This window comes from Protopterus annectens, chromosome 7.part0, assembly GCF_019279795.1.
Source record: "Protopterus annectens isolate FY-2018-M chromosome 7.part0, PAN1.0, whole genome shotgun sequence".
Taxonomy (NCBI): Eukaryota; Metazoa; Chordata; order Ceratodontiformes; family Protopteridae; genus Protopterus; species Protopterus annectens.
In genome coordinates, this window is record NC_056739.1 from 733,876,843 (window position 1) to 733,893,359 (window position 16,517).

Below are 16,517 nucleotides of genomic sequence, written 5' to 3' on the forward strand. Positions count from 1 at the left end.
GCACCACCACCGCAGTTTACAACAACAAGAGAAGAAACTCATAAGCTGAAATAGCAAAATGGACACCCTGTCCACCAAACAACACCTCAGAAAGCTCAACAAAACAAAAATCAAATCTCCAAAGCAAGTACACACTGAGAATTGTCACCCATGCTAAGTATAACCACAAAGCCTTCTTTAGCTATATCAGGAAACTCAGAAGTAATACCAACAATTTTCTGAGTTCACAAAAAATGATACCACATACTCATATGCTTATGCCACTGACCCCACCCCCATCATCATCTCTGAACAAATCCAGAGTGCTCTTTCCAAGGCTACAAACACTAGCTCCATGGATCAAGATATAGACTGTCAGTACCACTGCCTGGCTGATTCATTAATTTGTGACAGAGGTATGGAGAACTGCTGTCATCACCCCACTCCACAAAGGAGGACCTACTACTGATCTAAGAAACTAGAGAACCATAAACCTCACTAGCCTTACCTGCAAGATAATGGAGCGCATCACTATAGAACTTGTTGACAAACACATAGCCAGTTTTCAAACCTTAATACAAGCCAGTTTGGTTTGGTTGAAGGCAGATCCTTCCTCTTGAACCTCGTGGACTTTTCTAAACAACTCATCGAGGCATTAAATTCAAGCAGGTTAACCATATCCAGGTATGAAGTGCGACTCGCAGCCTTTAATCCCATTTCACATTTTGGCATCACTTATAAGCTAATTAAGTGTAAACCCCTATGTTACCCAGTGGATAGTAAGCTGCCTCACTAACAGAACAGTCTATTAGTTCTGGAGGTACACCATCGACCAAAACAGTAGTTACCAGTGATGTAATGCAATGATCTGCAATGGGACCACTCCTCTTTGGTATTTACTTCTTTGAAGTCAAAGCTGACAGTAAGGATCTTTGGCTGATGAAGTCCGTTGATAAATGCAAACTGGGAGCTGTTATAAACAGACACTCCAGGAGGGTTTAATGCGCACTAACAAGTAATGCTTAGGCCATGGCCTCAAACGAAACACCAAGAAATACAGCATTTTGCCCTTTGGCAAACCTGGGTACCTCTGTTCCTACCACACGGGTAACACCCTCCTAAAACTGACTTGGTCATTAGGAACTTGGGCAGTTTCACTGACAATGAACTATGTTTTGATCAGCACTTTACCAGTGTTGCTAGAAAGTTCTCTCATATATAGCCAGACTGATCACCAGGGGTACAGCTTTGAGATCTAAGGGAGTTATCATCCTTCTCTACTCCTTCCTTACCACGCCAATTAGAATATAATGCCTCATTTTCTATACAGTTATCTATGCACAGGACCCATTTTGAGACATCACGGCAGTTCCTTACTGAGGCAAACAGTATGCCCACTTTGAGCCACCCTGATCGCCTCACAGCACTCTCAATCTTTCTCATGTACTGTCAGCTTCAGACACTTCCACTGCAATATAAACATGATCTGATTCACGATAAACATCTATCACAGAGAATAGCTCTTTTATGGAAGTAACTTCCCGTGGATGTACAGCACAGCAGTTACCTGACACTTTAAGCGCAACCTGAACGACTGTCTGGGAAGTCATAAATGCATCTCTTGTCTGGTTCCTTAGGCAGTATAATGTGCATATAATTATGTGTACATTTTATATACATACATATGTCTTTACAAACACACACAATTATGTATGTATACACGGACACGTTATTAAAATCTGCACATAGCTACTTAAGGACAAGCGAAAATAAGGACTTTATTTTACAGAAAAAAATTCAGAAATGTATGCCCCTAATCCCTGTCTTATGAAGGAAAGAGTACACTTTTGAAATGCATATGCAAATCTGCAAGTTTCAGAATGCCACATAAAAAAGGTCAGTTTTATTTTTTGCACACAATCACACTCGCTTGTCAAAATATACTACCTGTTGAAAATGGAGACTTATCTGAAATAATCATCCAAAAGTCTGCATGAAGTATGGCAATCAGACAGCATTAAAATGTTACCAAAAAGCACAATTCATCAATTCTGACACAGTTTTTCCTGCTTATGTACTCTGAATGGGCTACCATGTCCAGGAATCACAACATCAGCTATCTCCAGGACTCTGTCTCTGTTTCTCTGCTGTACGTCAAGATTCTCACTCAGCTCCTGCCAAGTTGTGTAATCCTCTTCACATTCAAAAAGGTCCCCTGCAACCACAACAGTGCCTGCTGCAGTCCCTTTCACAAGGACACTGGTGTCACAGCCAGTATGGCCAGGAGTTGGGAAGATCTCAACACTGTCATCAATCCTGAAGGGCTGCCCAGCTCGAAAGTCATGACTCAAATAAGTGTCCTTCCTGCAGATATCATATGAAACCAGGATAGTGGCATCTGGAAACAGATTGAGATTGCCCACATGATCAGTGTGTCCATGTGTACACACCACATAAGTTACATCTTTAGGTACCACATTATGGAGAGATAAGGCCTGCAGAAGGACTTCCCTATCCCAAGGGCTCCCCGTATCCACCAGAATAATCTCCTTTCCCTTTATCAGAGTGATGGTGCCATCTGCCTTCATATTGCCATCCTGGTCATAGTATGCATAGCCTTCTTTCAACACAAAAACAGAGTAGGGATCTCCAAGGATGCTGGAAGACCTAAAAGGCTCTGTTCTGGTAGCATTACTCATACTGGCAAGCCCTCCTCTCAACTTGGTAAGGAAACAGCCTAGTTACACATAAAAGAAAAACAAAACTGTATTATGGGCTTCCGGCTTTACACAGTGTGTAAAAAAATGCTGACACTTCCTAAAGTGTAATCATGTTTTGTGCTCCTTTAAACATTTCTCAAAGTGCCCCTCCAGTACAACATTTAAAATCTTGTTTCATATTTCAAGTTTCAATCTAGATTAGTCTACAAAAGAATGGCTGAAGCAGTGTATGTTAGGCTGTGTACAAATCTCTTAATCCTTTGCATTACTGCTACATTCTGCAGATTGTCTTAACCAATCTAGGTTAGTCATGTCATTTTTCTGTCAGCTTTACTATTTTTGTACATTATTAAAAGTACAGCATTGTCCACTACTACTGTGATATACTCACCTGGGCTGTGCCTGAAATTGGTCAGTTGCGATCACTGCACTACCCCAATAAACACAAATAAATGAATAATAGGGTAGACCAGGAGTGTCCAATCCTTTTGCCTAAGGGGCCACTTACCATACTAGGCAAGGTCTGGGGGGCACATACCATATCCAAAATGTAGCTGTCAACTCAAAATAGTTTAACACTTGGTATGTCCTATAACAGATAAAAAGGTTCAGTGGGCTGAACTGTGGCCCTAGGGCCGACTGCTAGACACCCCTGGGCTAGACAATGTCAATAATGCAATTATCATTAACACAATGGAGACTAGAATATCAGTTATATAATGCAGTGCTAAGTATTAATCAGACTTCATTATGCAGCTAATTGCTTTATGTAAGTCAGAGGTTCTAAGTCAGCTAAAGACAGCTCTACCGATTTATGTAATATGCCATGCTCTGCAAATTAGGTTTTAGATGTAGCAAGTTAATGAACTATATGATGATAGACTTTCGGCTTTTCCCAGTTAGGGGTCGCCACAGCGGAACTCCGGTCCGCTCATGATTGGCAGTGGATTTTTACGGTGCCGAGTTTCCAGCCCGACGCCCAACCTTCAACAAAGGCACGGCCATTCACGCTCGCACCTACCTGCATGTCATTAATGTCACTCGACCGCGGGGAGGACATGCAGACTCCACACAGAAGGCGCTCCAGCCGAGAATCGAATGGGAGAACCTCTTGCTGTGAGGCGACAATGCTAACCACTGCACCACCGCAGACTTTTGCAAAATAAATTTCATAACCGTTTGCTGCTCTTTTTTCACTGCGACAGCATGGCATTCCAACCTATTTTTGAATTAGCCATAATATCCTTCCTAATACAAAGGTATACATTTTACAAACGGAATGCGAATAAAAAGGCCCCCCATTCACTTTGTGAAAAAGATGCACAACACATACACTTCCCAATTTAAATTATCCCCGATATACATTACTTGTAAACAGTACTTCCCTAATCCTAACACAGCCTGCAATGGGGAGGCTGGGTTTCTCTAATTCCTACCTAATTCTTCAAGGGGAGTAAAATATGCACATTTTTAAAACTTTACATTTAGATCATTAAAGTACCAGTCAAACAACAGCATGGATACAAGCCCACAAGATTTGTATACCGTAAGCTCAGAATGCCAGCTGAATATTAATGCAGACGAAGAAGACATCAGCATGAGTATTCACAGATTTTCATACTCTTCACCTAGTTGTGGGTGGGCTTTGCTACTGTGCATCTGGGGATTAATACAGTGAAACAAAGCCGATTTTAATTTGTCTTTAAATTATAATTAAATAATTACTACACAGTACTAGTTCTAAATTCCATGTATGGCTTGAATAAAAATTGTGCAAATTTGAATTATAATTAATTAAATTTACACAAAATTATCAGTTACGTTTATCAAAAGTATGGCGCTAAAAAAACTCACCACTACACCAATTACGATAATAAAGTTTATTTACCTTAAAGTCATAAAACGCAATGGTTCAAGCTTTGGGGTAGTACCTCCAGGTGTCAGTGTTAGGGATGGGGAAGTATTTTAAGAAAAGTGCTTCCGCAGAGCATGCTGGATTACAGAAACTTCCACAAGTTTAATGAAAAAAAAAAACAGAATTTGTGATTTTAAAAACTACAATATAATTCCACAAAATATCATTCTGGTATGCACTCGCATAGCAAATATAGTAAGCTCTCTCAATCACGTCTCACACTTCAAAAATGTAAACATTCCTGTGCAGAGAATAGAGCTTTCAAAAATACACGACAAGTTCATACACAAAGAAATATTAAGCTAAACAAAGCATTACTCACAAAAAGCCATCACCCCACTATATTTAATACAAGGTTTCAAATGTTACCACATTTCAGCCCAACTGACTAGAAGAATTGCTCTGATAGGCAGGGTCTTACTGCTTGTAAATTAGTTGGTCAGCCAAACAAGAGACTTAGCTTTGACACATTCATTCATAGGTTCATAGGTGTGCACTAGAGCCAATAGCCCTGGAGCCTTTACAAGACTAGCCCATAGGATTACCCTGACATCGTACCACCCGACCCTAGTTCCCAGTGCCTCTGTCGAGTAGAGCCACTGGAGTGATCCCCGGGGTGAATTTTCTATTTCCCATCCACTCATCAAGACTTCTCTTGTAGAGGGCCAGTGAAGTGCTCTGTTTGACATGTATGGGAAGTCTAATTCCATAGCATGGGCAGTCTCTGGGTTATGAACCTGTCCCTCCAGCACATTCTGTTGATTGTGGTAATGAGGTTGATGTCTCTGGAGCATGTGGTGTGATTGGGATTTCTTTAGATGTAGCATTTCTAACAGAGCTGGGTGAGACATGGCTTTGTAAGTCAAGCAGAGATCGCCTCTAAGTAGGTGATATAAGACAGAGAATAGTTGGAGTGTTTTGAGTCTGTCCATATAGGACAAGTGTTTAAGGCCTAGGATCCTCTTTGTGAGGTACTTTTGCGGCCTCTCCAGTTGTTGCAGGTGTCTAGTGAGGTACATGCCAAATGGGGCATTGTACTTGATGACTGGTCTAATGAACGAAGAGTAGAGGGAGGCAATGACCTCTTTCTTCCTGGATGCAAAACTCTTAGTAATGAGATGTGCCACATAGAAGGACTTTCTGACCGCAGTGGCAATGTGGTGGTCAAAATAGAGGTTGCTGTCAACCTGTGTTCCCAGATCTCTTAAAACGCCTTCTGTGTTCAGTGGACTACCATTGATGTGGTAATTCATAGGAACTGAGTTTTTCCCAGTGGGGATGATGACACATTTTTTGGCATTAAGCTTAAGGCCATGGTTCTGAAACCAGATGTTGGTCTCAGTGAGGCCTTTCTGTAGGATGTCAACATCACTTGGGGAGTTAATAATGGCTCCCAACTTTCAATTGTCTGCGAACTTTGACAGCCAGAGTCTCTTCGTGTGGCCTGGACTTCTGAGAAGTAGATACCAACAGGAGAGGAGCTAGGACTGATCCCCGTGGGACTACACTCGTGACTGGTAGGCAGTATGACTTGGAGTCTGCTACTTTCACACTGTGGGTTCTATCTGTGAGCCAGTTTGCAACCCACCTAGTGATATAGTGGTTGATGCCTACCTTAGTGAGTTTTTCTGTGATTCCTGAGTGGGGAATGGTATAAAAGGCCTTGGCCAGATCAAAGCAGGCTGTATGAACCACCTTGCCTACATCCACAGCCCTGGTGACTGACTCAAAGAAGTTGACCAAGTTGAGTAGGCATGATCTACCCTTCACAAAACCAAACTGTGTGGGATCCAGAGTTGGAGATTCCCTATATTCTTGTTTATTAGGTCCATGATGATGTGTTCCATAGATTTGCATATCAGACTTGTCAGGCTAATGGGGCAATAGTTCTCAGGGTCTGTAGTAGCTCCTCCTTTGTGGAAAGGGATGACTATAGCAGTGCGCCATTTGGGAGGGGCAAAGCCTGAGGTGAGGCTGTGATTAAACACGGCACACAGGTGAGGTGCCAATTCACTCTGTAGTTCATATAGAATACAGTCAGGGATATTGTCAGGTCCCATAGAAGCTGTATTATTGGCCTTGGACAGCGCTGTTTTAACCTGTGCAGCAGTAATACTGGGTGCCTGACAATCTACTGGTATTGTGATTGGTCCTTTTGGGGGAGGGGTAAAGCTGGCACTGAATCTGTCAGCCAGTATATTGGCAATATCTGTTGGCTCGGTATAGGAGATACCATTGTGCAGTAGCTTAGAGCAAATCTGGGTATTGCCGTGGAGATTCTTTACATAACTATAAAAGGCCTTGTGGTTGTCTTTACTATCTGCTGCAATTCTGTTTTCGTAGCTAGCTTAGGAGGATTTGATGAGGGATCTCAACTTTTTGTTCAGGCCGATAAGGGAGTTTTTCCAGTAATGGGACTTCACCTTATTTTGGATCAGTTTCCCCCTTCTGTTGTAGAGTTTGTTTATGGCAGGGGACCACCAGATTGGCTTCCTTTTTTTGGAGGAGAGCGTCTTGGTTCTATTGGGTATGGCAAGATCCATGCATTGTGTACGTGTTCGTACAGTGCATTGGTGTATGATTCGGCGGTCATGCAACCATTCACCATTTGCATGGGTACTGTGAAGTTAGCCACCTCTGTTTTTAAGAGCCCAAACTTAGCTTTGGAGAAGTTTTTCATGGTGGTTACCTTTGCGGGGGCTGGGAGGGATGTGGATTTCCAAGGTGATTAGTTTGTGGTCGGCTCTAACCAGGGAGGAGTTGACTACTGGCGTAGAGCAATGGCCGCCCATGTTAGTAATGAGCAGGTCAAGGACGTTGCTACCTCTAGTGGGGGTAAGAACGAGCTGGTTCAGGGCACTGGAATTAATGAATTCCAGGAAATGCTGGTCAAGTGTATTGGTACAGGAGTAGTTTTCCCAGTTAATGGAGGAGTAGTTGAAGTCATCCAGTATGAGAGTGTTAGCCTGGACCCTAACATTCTCCAGGGAGCTTAGGAATGTGGAGTGCGAGTCTTGGGACATGGTTGGGGACCTATAATAGGCTATGACCTGAATCGCTGTCTTACCCAATGTTAGCTGCACCTGAAGTATCTCTGATGTGTTATGTTGGGCTACCAGTCTGGTGGTGTGTGAATCCTTTATGAATATGGAAACACCACCGCCTTTGGGGCTTCGGTCCAAGCTCTAGGGCTGAAAGGTGTGGAATAAGTTATAGCCTGGTAGTGCAGGGGTGCTTTCTGCTGCCTTGAACCAGGTCTCTGTTATAGCACAAATGTCGATGTTCTCCATTTTAAGGAGTGCTTCGAGCGAGTGCATTTTGAGATTTAGGCTCCTAGCGATGAGCAGCATGACCCTCAGATTGGATTTGTTTCCCATTGGTCTGGTATAAGCCTATTTTCTGTAGAGATGCAAAAAGGAGGGACCAGTTTGAACATTATACTCAAAAGTAGCCAGGCTGTTTAATTAGAACACACTTCCAGAGTATCTAGTTTACCGAGAAATGGGAAGGAGAATATCGTGTTTTGAAATTTCAGAGCCTTAATTTGTGCCAATTAATTAAATGCGTGGCTTGTCATGTGTACTGTATACTGTAGTAGAGCAGTGTGTTTCACTCACAGTGTTGTCAAATCTCTGAACTGTAGGATTTCTCGTCAGAGCCAAGTGGTCTAGTAGCTGCTTTTTGGGCAGTAGTTACAGTGCTCATTTTTTTCTTATTTACTTCATCTGGCCAGTAAAAGTATCAACTAGAGACGTGAAACCTGTTATTGAACATGTTTATGACCCTTCAATGTGTTTTAAGGCTGATCAATCATGTCAGGATGTTATGCAAGTTGCAAGGATGCTGGTGCTGCAAGATTGAGTGGAATAAGAAGCTGATATTGTCAGGTCAGACAGAACAAAGTGGTTGATGAGAACATTTGCCTTCAGTACAGTGTGGTTTCTTGCAGCCCACTTGAGCTTTTGAGTGTTCATGATTAAAATCACGATCCTGTGCATCTTTTGATTGCTTTATTTGCATGTAAACAACTTATCTTTGTAAATTAAAAAAAAAAAAAAAACTTGCTAATTTATGACAGCAAATGATAATTGCCTAGTTATGTTTGGTTTTCTCATATACGCTCATTTTTGAATATCATTTCCCATTTTAGCTTTTCAGTTAGATTAAGAATATGCACGATATAAAACAGATTCTACGCGCAGTTACTTTATTTTCTCAAGATTTTTAAGTAGTATGTTGAAGCTCCTCGTGTCATTTCTTCCAGTTGAGTCACCCCCTATCATATATTCTCTTGATTGTGCCACTGCACTTGCAGGTCGCAGTTTTCTCTGACAATATGTTCCACTTATTAAACTTTTTTATTCTTAAAAAGTCTTCTGTATATCATGACTGAAGAAACTGTCCTCCGTCCACATATTGTTTTGCACGTGTAATTTTCCTTTCGGAATAGCTCGGCGATTAGAATGTCTCACCTCCATGGTCCAGGTTTCAGTCGTGTTGTACTGTCCGTGTACTGATGCAGTTCACAATACTGTGTTTCTCTTAAAGCTCACACCATCGGGTTGTACTCCTTACTTTGTATTCAGCATCATGTTCCTTGTTTATTTCCTGTATTCTTGACTAAAAATAGGTTTTTCACTAATACAAAAAAATGATTTAACCCACGTATGCAATTTACAGTTCTGTGTTTGTCTATTTAAACTTGCACCATCATGTTTTGCTGTCAACACTATTTCGTTCCCTTCTTATTGAGTGAAAAATGCTCATCCCAGTTAAGCAATTCAAATTAATTATTTTAGTCTTACTTTGTATTCATTTTCCAGTCTTTTGTATCATTCTAGCAAATTCTAGCAACTATTTCAGAAAATCCATTTAATTTCCTTTTCTATGTAAAGGTACCAAAACCACTTTTTCAGCTGTGGTCTTACGAGAGGTTCCTGTAATGAGAGATGTGACTGTTTTGATTCAGCCTCCAAGAACACAACCAAACTTTTTATTGGCCTTGACCAGTGCTTTTCGTTTGCACCTTATGGGTAATTTGTGCTATCACTGCCACTGCAAGATCTTCATTTTCATTTGTATTTTCCCTAAATAACTTGATTGAACTTTTTCATTTTTAAATGATTAAACCACAAATTAACTTGTATTTTTTTGGACTAAATCTTAACTATTTTCTGTCCTCTTACCTCATTAGTCAGTATTTGTAATTTTCACTTCACTAGAAAGCAGAGTATTGGAGACTATAGCTGCTCTTAATTTTTTCAAAATGGAACAGGTCACTTCACCAAACCAATAACTAGTACTAACAGAGGAAGCAATACCTTCTCATCTAAGGCATTTTTACTCTGGTTTATCTTCCCATAGACCTAAACAGCTTCTCTGACGTACAACACTTCAAAACCTCCGGGTTGATAGCCTAGTAAACTCCTATGATGGTCCAATAAAGATACTAAAGGAGGTCCCACATCTTTCTTAGCAAATAAATTATAGTCAGACATAGTCTGTTTTAAGACAACTGCCAAATTAAATACTTTTACAGAGGACCTATTTTGAGAAAACACCGAAAAAGTACTAGGTACAGCATTCACTGAAATCCATGATCTGCCTCTTGAAGAGTTAGGAGAAGTTTTTTTTTTTATTTTCCTACTTGACTTTTTGAACTTTGTTCAGGTACTAGCAAACGTGTGTCTTAAGTGTTCTATACATATACTAACGATGCTCCAACAAAGGTAGTGGCAAATGTCCCTGCTGTTTTAATGCAGCTTCCTATTCAAATTGAAAAGATTCCTTAGTGAATGAGTTTTAGCCAAAGGCAGTCTTTAATATTAAAGTAGCCACATTAAAAGGTGCTACAGAGGGTCTACCTAAGTAAACAAAAACTGATAGCTGCTGCAGCATTCAATGAAAACCATTGACTAGAAATAATCTCAAGGGGACATCATACAGGGGTACCAGTTTCGGGGAATCCTTTGTGCTGCAGTACTCTTCTTACAATCTGAAGCAGATACGGTGAACTTCCATTTCTTTGGGCATTTTATAGTTTCCTTTACGTGATTCAACACCTAATCCCATCTAATCCCTTTTCTCTCATGAATATCATTAACTTCCAGAGATAAAAGAGAAATTTAAGGAACAGCCACGAAGGTCTTGGTTTAAGGCAAACAAAAAAAAAATCATTCTATACTGAATGGCGTTTATAATTCACTACACTGAATTTTTCATCACGGAGGCATAACTTTATTGAAGGTGATAAGATTTTGAAAGGAAGTAGGTTTACACAAAATTGAGAAACCTGTTTCATTTGCACAGAGATGCAGGGAGAAGAAAATGTCATCCAGAGCAACATATCCTGCCATTGCACTGTAGAAAGCAACTTTAAAGATCACCTGAAAATGTGCAGGCCATAAATATGTTAAGCAGAGTTTATCAGATCTTTAACTGGAGTCAAAATGTACATTAAGCTGATGAATGCTTAAATTACTACAAATGGGCCATGACAAATTCACCACTTTTAACTGTACAGTCTTTTGGTTCTTAACTTTAGTTTGTGCTTTGCTTACAGATAAAATGTGCTTGATCAACTGCAAAACCCAAGTTAATATGGTTGTGGATTCACAATAAAGATTCCAGCAGGAGTTTTTTTTTTCTCTTTTTTTTTTTTGTAATAACAGAGCACTGCAAAATCTGATGCAGGAATAGAATAGTGCAGAAAAAAGATACTGTATAACTAGATCAGTTTTGACAGAAGCAAAATACTCCATTTTTATTTGGTTCTTGTCAGTATCAGATATAACTGCCCTGCTTTCAAACTAAGCTGCTCTGCCCAGATTCAACCAGCCTTAACTAAAACAAGCAGGCATGTTCTAGTACATTAATAAGTAAAACGCATTTAAAATCTGTATTACTCTAGATGCTTGATGCTTGACTGCAAGTATCTTATAGAAGAAAAGAACCTCCACTTACATACATACATAATTCAGAGAAACATTACTAGTACCCTACTAATCTTTGATGTATATGTTTTTTTTTTTTTTATTTACCTTCTTGCTTTGCTTTTGCTACTTAATTTACTTTGCTTGTGAGCAGTATCTTATTTCCTAACTGCATGAAATAAAGTCATCATCAACAGCCCCCAAAAAACAGGGGTAATGGGTGTGGAAACCACAGATGAGTGGCAGGCATGCTAATTCACATGTCACGTCATGTCTATATTACTGACAACTGTTTAATATTCGGATCCGATAACAGAAAGTATGGGCAGACTGATAGCAATTTCAAACCCTTTACCTTTCTAAACAGAGCTGTTGTAAAATCAATGAAAATTAATCTTACTTATTCTGATAGCAATTTCAAACCCTTTATCTTTCTAAATAGAACTGTTGTAAAATCAATGAAAATTAATCTTACTTAGTGTAGTGAAGTGCAATCTTGGAGTTGAAATATATAAGTAGCAGGGGGTGTGGGGGGTGCAGGGGGGCGCAGCCCCCCTTGCTTGCACTTGGTGGAAAGTGCTATGATTTATGTTGTTTAAACTCAGTATATGTATTTTCAGTGTTTTGGCGGCTGCGGTGGTGCAGTGGTTAGCGTTGCCACCTCACAGCAAGAGGATCTCTGGTTCGATTCTTGGCTGGGGTGCCTTCTGTGCGGAGTCTGCATGTCCTCCCTGTGGTCACGTGGGTTTCCTCCGGGTGCTCCGATTTCCTCCCACATCCCAAAGATATGCTGTAGGTGGATTGGACACTCTAAATTGGCCCTAGGTGTGAATGTGTGCCTTCTGTGGGCATCTCGACACCATAAAACTCCACTGCCAATCATGAGCAGACAGGTGATCCGCTGTGGCGACCCCTAACTGGGAAAAGCCGAATGAAGAAGAAGAAGAAAAAGATGTGTTTTCAGTATTTTGAGTTTCATTTCTTGAGTTTTCAAGATTTTGAAGTTTCAGTGGTTTGAAGTGAATCCCAGGTTATACATGTAACATACAAAAAAAAAAAGTCCATGCTATGGTCCTTAAATGTTTCACACAGAGTACGTTGACCTTGCCAGGAAAAAAGAAAATATCTGGTTGGCCCTGCCTATCAACAGCCCCCCAAAAAACACACAGACATGACTCACCATAACCCTGTTTCTCCACTCTCTCTTTGCAATTAAATCACAGGAAGAGAACGCGGGAGTAACAGAACTAATCAGCAATCATGTTATGCATACAGATTACGCGACAGACTGCTGGTTGGCCCTGCTGTCACTGAAGACTCCACTGTGAGACACACAGATGTGCCCCTCACCAGGCTGGATGAGGAGAAAGTCACGGTTAGATGTTTGTCAGGTGCCAGAATCCCCCATATCACCAATGCACTCAAGTCTCTCAACAGGTACTGCTATGACTCTGTCATAGTCCATGTCAGAGTGAATGACTTGAGATGTACTTCCCTAGACTATATGAAGAAAGACATGATCGAGCTCGCTGAGTATGTGTCCCAGGCAAGTATATCCCTAGCCTTAAGCAGCATTCTACTGTCACTCAGAATGATGCTTGAATACAAAGAGAAAATGACTGACTTTAACAAAGGGCTTAGTTTCTGGTGTTATTCAAAGGGGATTCAGTACCCAACAGCCTGGGATGATATGACTGACAAGCCACAATGATTTACCAGAGATGGCCTGCATCTGTCTCCCTTGGGCTTCAGGCTCCTGGCAAAGGCTCTTGCCTCCTCCATAGTGCCTTTTTTAGGCAATGCCATGAGGTCAAAACTACCAACATGTAAATTTCATCAAAATGTAAATTAAATGTCATGCTGCTAAATGTTAGAGGAGTCTAAACATGAAACTTCACTCATTGCAAGCATTCCTAACTCTGGAAAAAAATGACATTTGTGCAGTCACAGAAACCTGGTTCAAAGCTGTGGAGAGCACCCCAGGCATACCAGGTTACTCATCCTAACACTCATTCATATCCCAAGCTGTGGGCAGCAAAACAAAAGGAGGTGGAGCTGCAACATATATAAAAGACATACACACCTCTAGGCTGGTCAAACAGTGTGATGCACAAGAAACACTCCAGGTGCAGTTAACAACTGACAAGAACCCTATTCAAATCATAGCTAGCTACAGGTCTCCAACTCTGACTCAAGATGCCCACTCCACCTATCTGGACCTCTATGAATCTATCAAGACTCAACCCTTTACCCTAATCCTGGGCGACTAACTATCCAACCATAGACTGGAAGAAATGGTCATGCCAAAACACAAATGCCCAGAGATTCCTTGATTTCGTCAATGCAAATGCCTTGGACCAGTTGGTTGACACCCACACAAGAGGTGAAAACATCTTGGACTTGGTATTAACCAACATGGGTAACCACTGCAGCATCCCTACAGTGTCATCATCCCTGGTAAGATCCGACCACAAAGCAGTCACTTTCAAAGTCACCATCTCCCCCAACCCCCCCCCCCCCCCAGCTAGGGTCAAACAAAAAACTTCTCCAAAACTGATTACAACCTCCTGAGGGAAGGTATAAACAGCTTCACAGCCCCCTCCCCCCTCCACAGAAACTGACACATATGTCCAAACTTACACCAAAGTACTACATGAGCATTTATACAGCTGCATGGAATCAGGAATACTAGACAGGACGAAATCCTCCTCCTCAAAAAAGAGTAAACCTGTCCGGTGAACATCTACAACAAATAAACTCTTACAGGAAAAATTGCTATCCAGGACCAAGACGGAGCAGGTGCCTAACTGGAAGCAATCTGTCCTTAGCCTGAACAAGCAAATAAGAGCACTAGTGAAATCCTCCAAAGCAAACTAGAGTCCAAACTGGCCACATCTACATAAAGACAATCATAAGGCTTTCTTCACATATGTCTGCAATCTCAAGGGAAGCACCCAGATCTGCTCAGAACTGGTGGTCAAGGACACCACATACAAAAACCCTGTAGATATAGCCAACCTGCTGGCAGACAGGTCAGTGAAAACTTCACTCCTCTGTCCCCCCATCAGTAAAACAGGACATCCCCAATACCTGCCCCCCTCCCCTTATCTCTAGGAAGCAAGTCATCACTGCCATCTCAAAGGCAAAAAATACAGCCTCCAGGGGACCCGATAACATCCAAGGCTGTATCCTACATGAACTCAGACAGGAACTTGATGCACCATTAAGCACCTCATTCAACTAAAGCCCGAGTACCGGCTTTGTCCCAGCCGAGTGGAAGACAGCTACTGTCATTCCCTTTGCACAAAGGTGGAGCATCCACCGAGCCAGGAAATTACAGACCCATCAACCTAGCTAGCCTGATCTGCAAGGCCATGGAGTGGATTATCATGGACCTCATTAATAAGTACATTGGCAACCTCCAGACACTTGATCGGACACAGTTAGGTTTTGTCAAGGGGAGGTCATGCCTGTTAAATTTGGTCAACTTCTTTGAGACAGTTGCCAAGGCCACAGACGAGGGTAAGACTGTGCATACCACCTACCTTGACCTGGCCAAGGCCTTTGATACTATTCCCCACTCAGGTATAATAGATAAACTCTCTCAACTAGGCATCAATCCATATGTTACCAGATAAGGAGCAAACTGGTTTACTGATAGAAATCACCTAGTCAAAATAGGGGAAGCCACCTCAAGTAGTAGACCCGTAACAAGCGGTGTACCCCAGGGATTGGTCTTGGGGCCTCTGCTGCTTGGGATATACTTTTCAGAGGTGCAGGCCAAATATACTGGGCTATGGCTGACCAAGTTTGCAGATGACTGGAAGGTGGGTGCTGTCATCAATTCCCCTAGCGATGTGGACTTCCTCCAAGAGGGCCTCACCCAAACAAATGACTGGTGCTAGAAACATGGTCTAAAACTGAATGCCAAAAAAAAAAATGCATCACAATCCCTTTTGGGGAGAATGATGTCCCCACAAATTATCACATTGATAAGGCACTAAGCACGCAACCAGTCGTGAGGGACTTGGGAACCCAAGCTGATAGCAAACTGACGTTTGACCACCACATTGCCTCCGCTGTACAGAAAGCTTTCTACATGGCCCACCTCATTAGTAAGGGTTTTGCATCCAAGGACAAGGATGTCATAACATCCCTGTATTCTTCCCTTATAAAACTGATTATTGAATACAATGCCCCTTTCAACATGTACCTTGCAAAGCACATGCAGCAGCTGGACAGACCAGAGAGATTCCTCACCCAGGGAATCCAGGGCCTCAAACATCTACCCCCACACCGACAGGGTAAAAGCCCTGTCTCTATACTCAAGTCTCCTACAGAGTCCTCAGAGTGACCTCTGTCTGGCATACAAAGCAATCTCAGACCCCGGTCTGATGGGATTGCTGCATATCTGCAAGTCAAGCTCCACTCCAGTAATCCACATGCGAAATCTCAACCTGGTCTGTGATATCAACAAGACCCGTTGGTGGGACAGATTTGTGTCCCAGCGACTCCCTCTCCAGGTAAAGCAGAGTATGTCATTAATCCTCTTTAAGTGCAGCCTGGATAACTGGATAGAGAACAGAAAATACACCCCTGGTGTTCCACCTATGTCACTGCTAGAGAGTAGCATAGGGTGTTGACTTGTTGGAACATGGGCTAAAATTTTGGCTAGACTTGTAAGGGCCTCAGGACCAATATTCTTGTAACTTCCTATGATCTTATGCTGACGTCGCAGTCCCGTGACTCGTATCTTACATGAAAAGAATAATCGTTTCTTATTTAGATGAAAAAGATCGATGAATATAATACAAAAAAAATAATCGTATCTTATTATATAAATGAGCGAAGACTATAGTACAAAAATTACCTTTTCTTGCAACTCCGTATTAGACTTCAAGTGAAAGAAAGCAAAGCGCTACCCTTAACTTACTCGCAAGTGTGGCACTAACCCTGCCCCTGTCTCATATC

At 41.7% G+C, this 16,517-nt stretch overlaps 1 protein-coding gene across 1 annotated transcript; it reads right to left on the reverse strand.

The window, feature by feature from the left end:
- Nucleotides 1-1,737: 1,737 nt before the first annotated feature.
- On the reverse strand, nucleotides 1,738-16,514 carry MBLAC1 (metallo-beta-lactamase domain containing 1). The gene is made up of 2 exons (XM_044077260.1): nucleotides 16,417-16,514; nucleotides 1,738-2,716 (listed from the first exon to the last, which is right to left on the reverse strand). The coding sequence occupies exon 2, from the start codon at nucleotides 2,676-2,678 to the stop codon at nucleotides 2,025-2,027; it is 654 nt and encodes a 217-aa protein (XP_043933195.1). The 5' UTR covers nucleotides 2,679-2,716; nucleotides 16,417-16,514; the 3' UTR covers nucleotides 1,738-2,024.
- Nucleotides 16,515-16,517: the final 3 nt, after the last annotated feature.

Bases quoted from the DNA above. Each gene is read 5' to 3' on its own strand.
- MBLAC1 (XM_044077260.1), bottom strand. From the start codon at position 2,678: ATGAGTAATGCTACCAGAACAGAGCCTTTTAGGTCTTCCAGCATCCTT.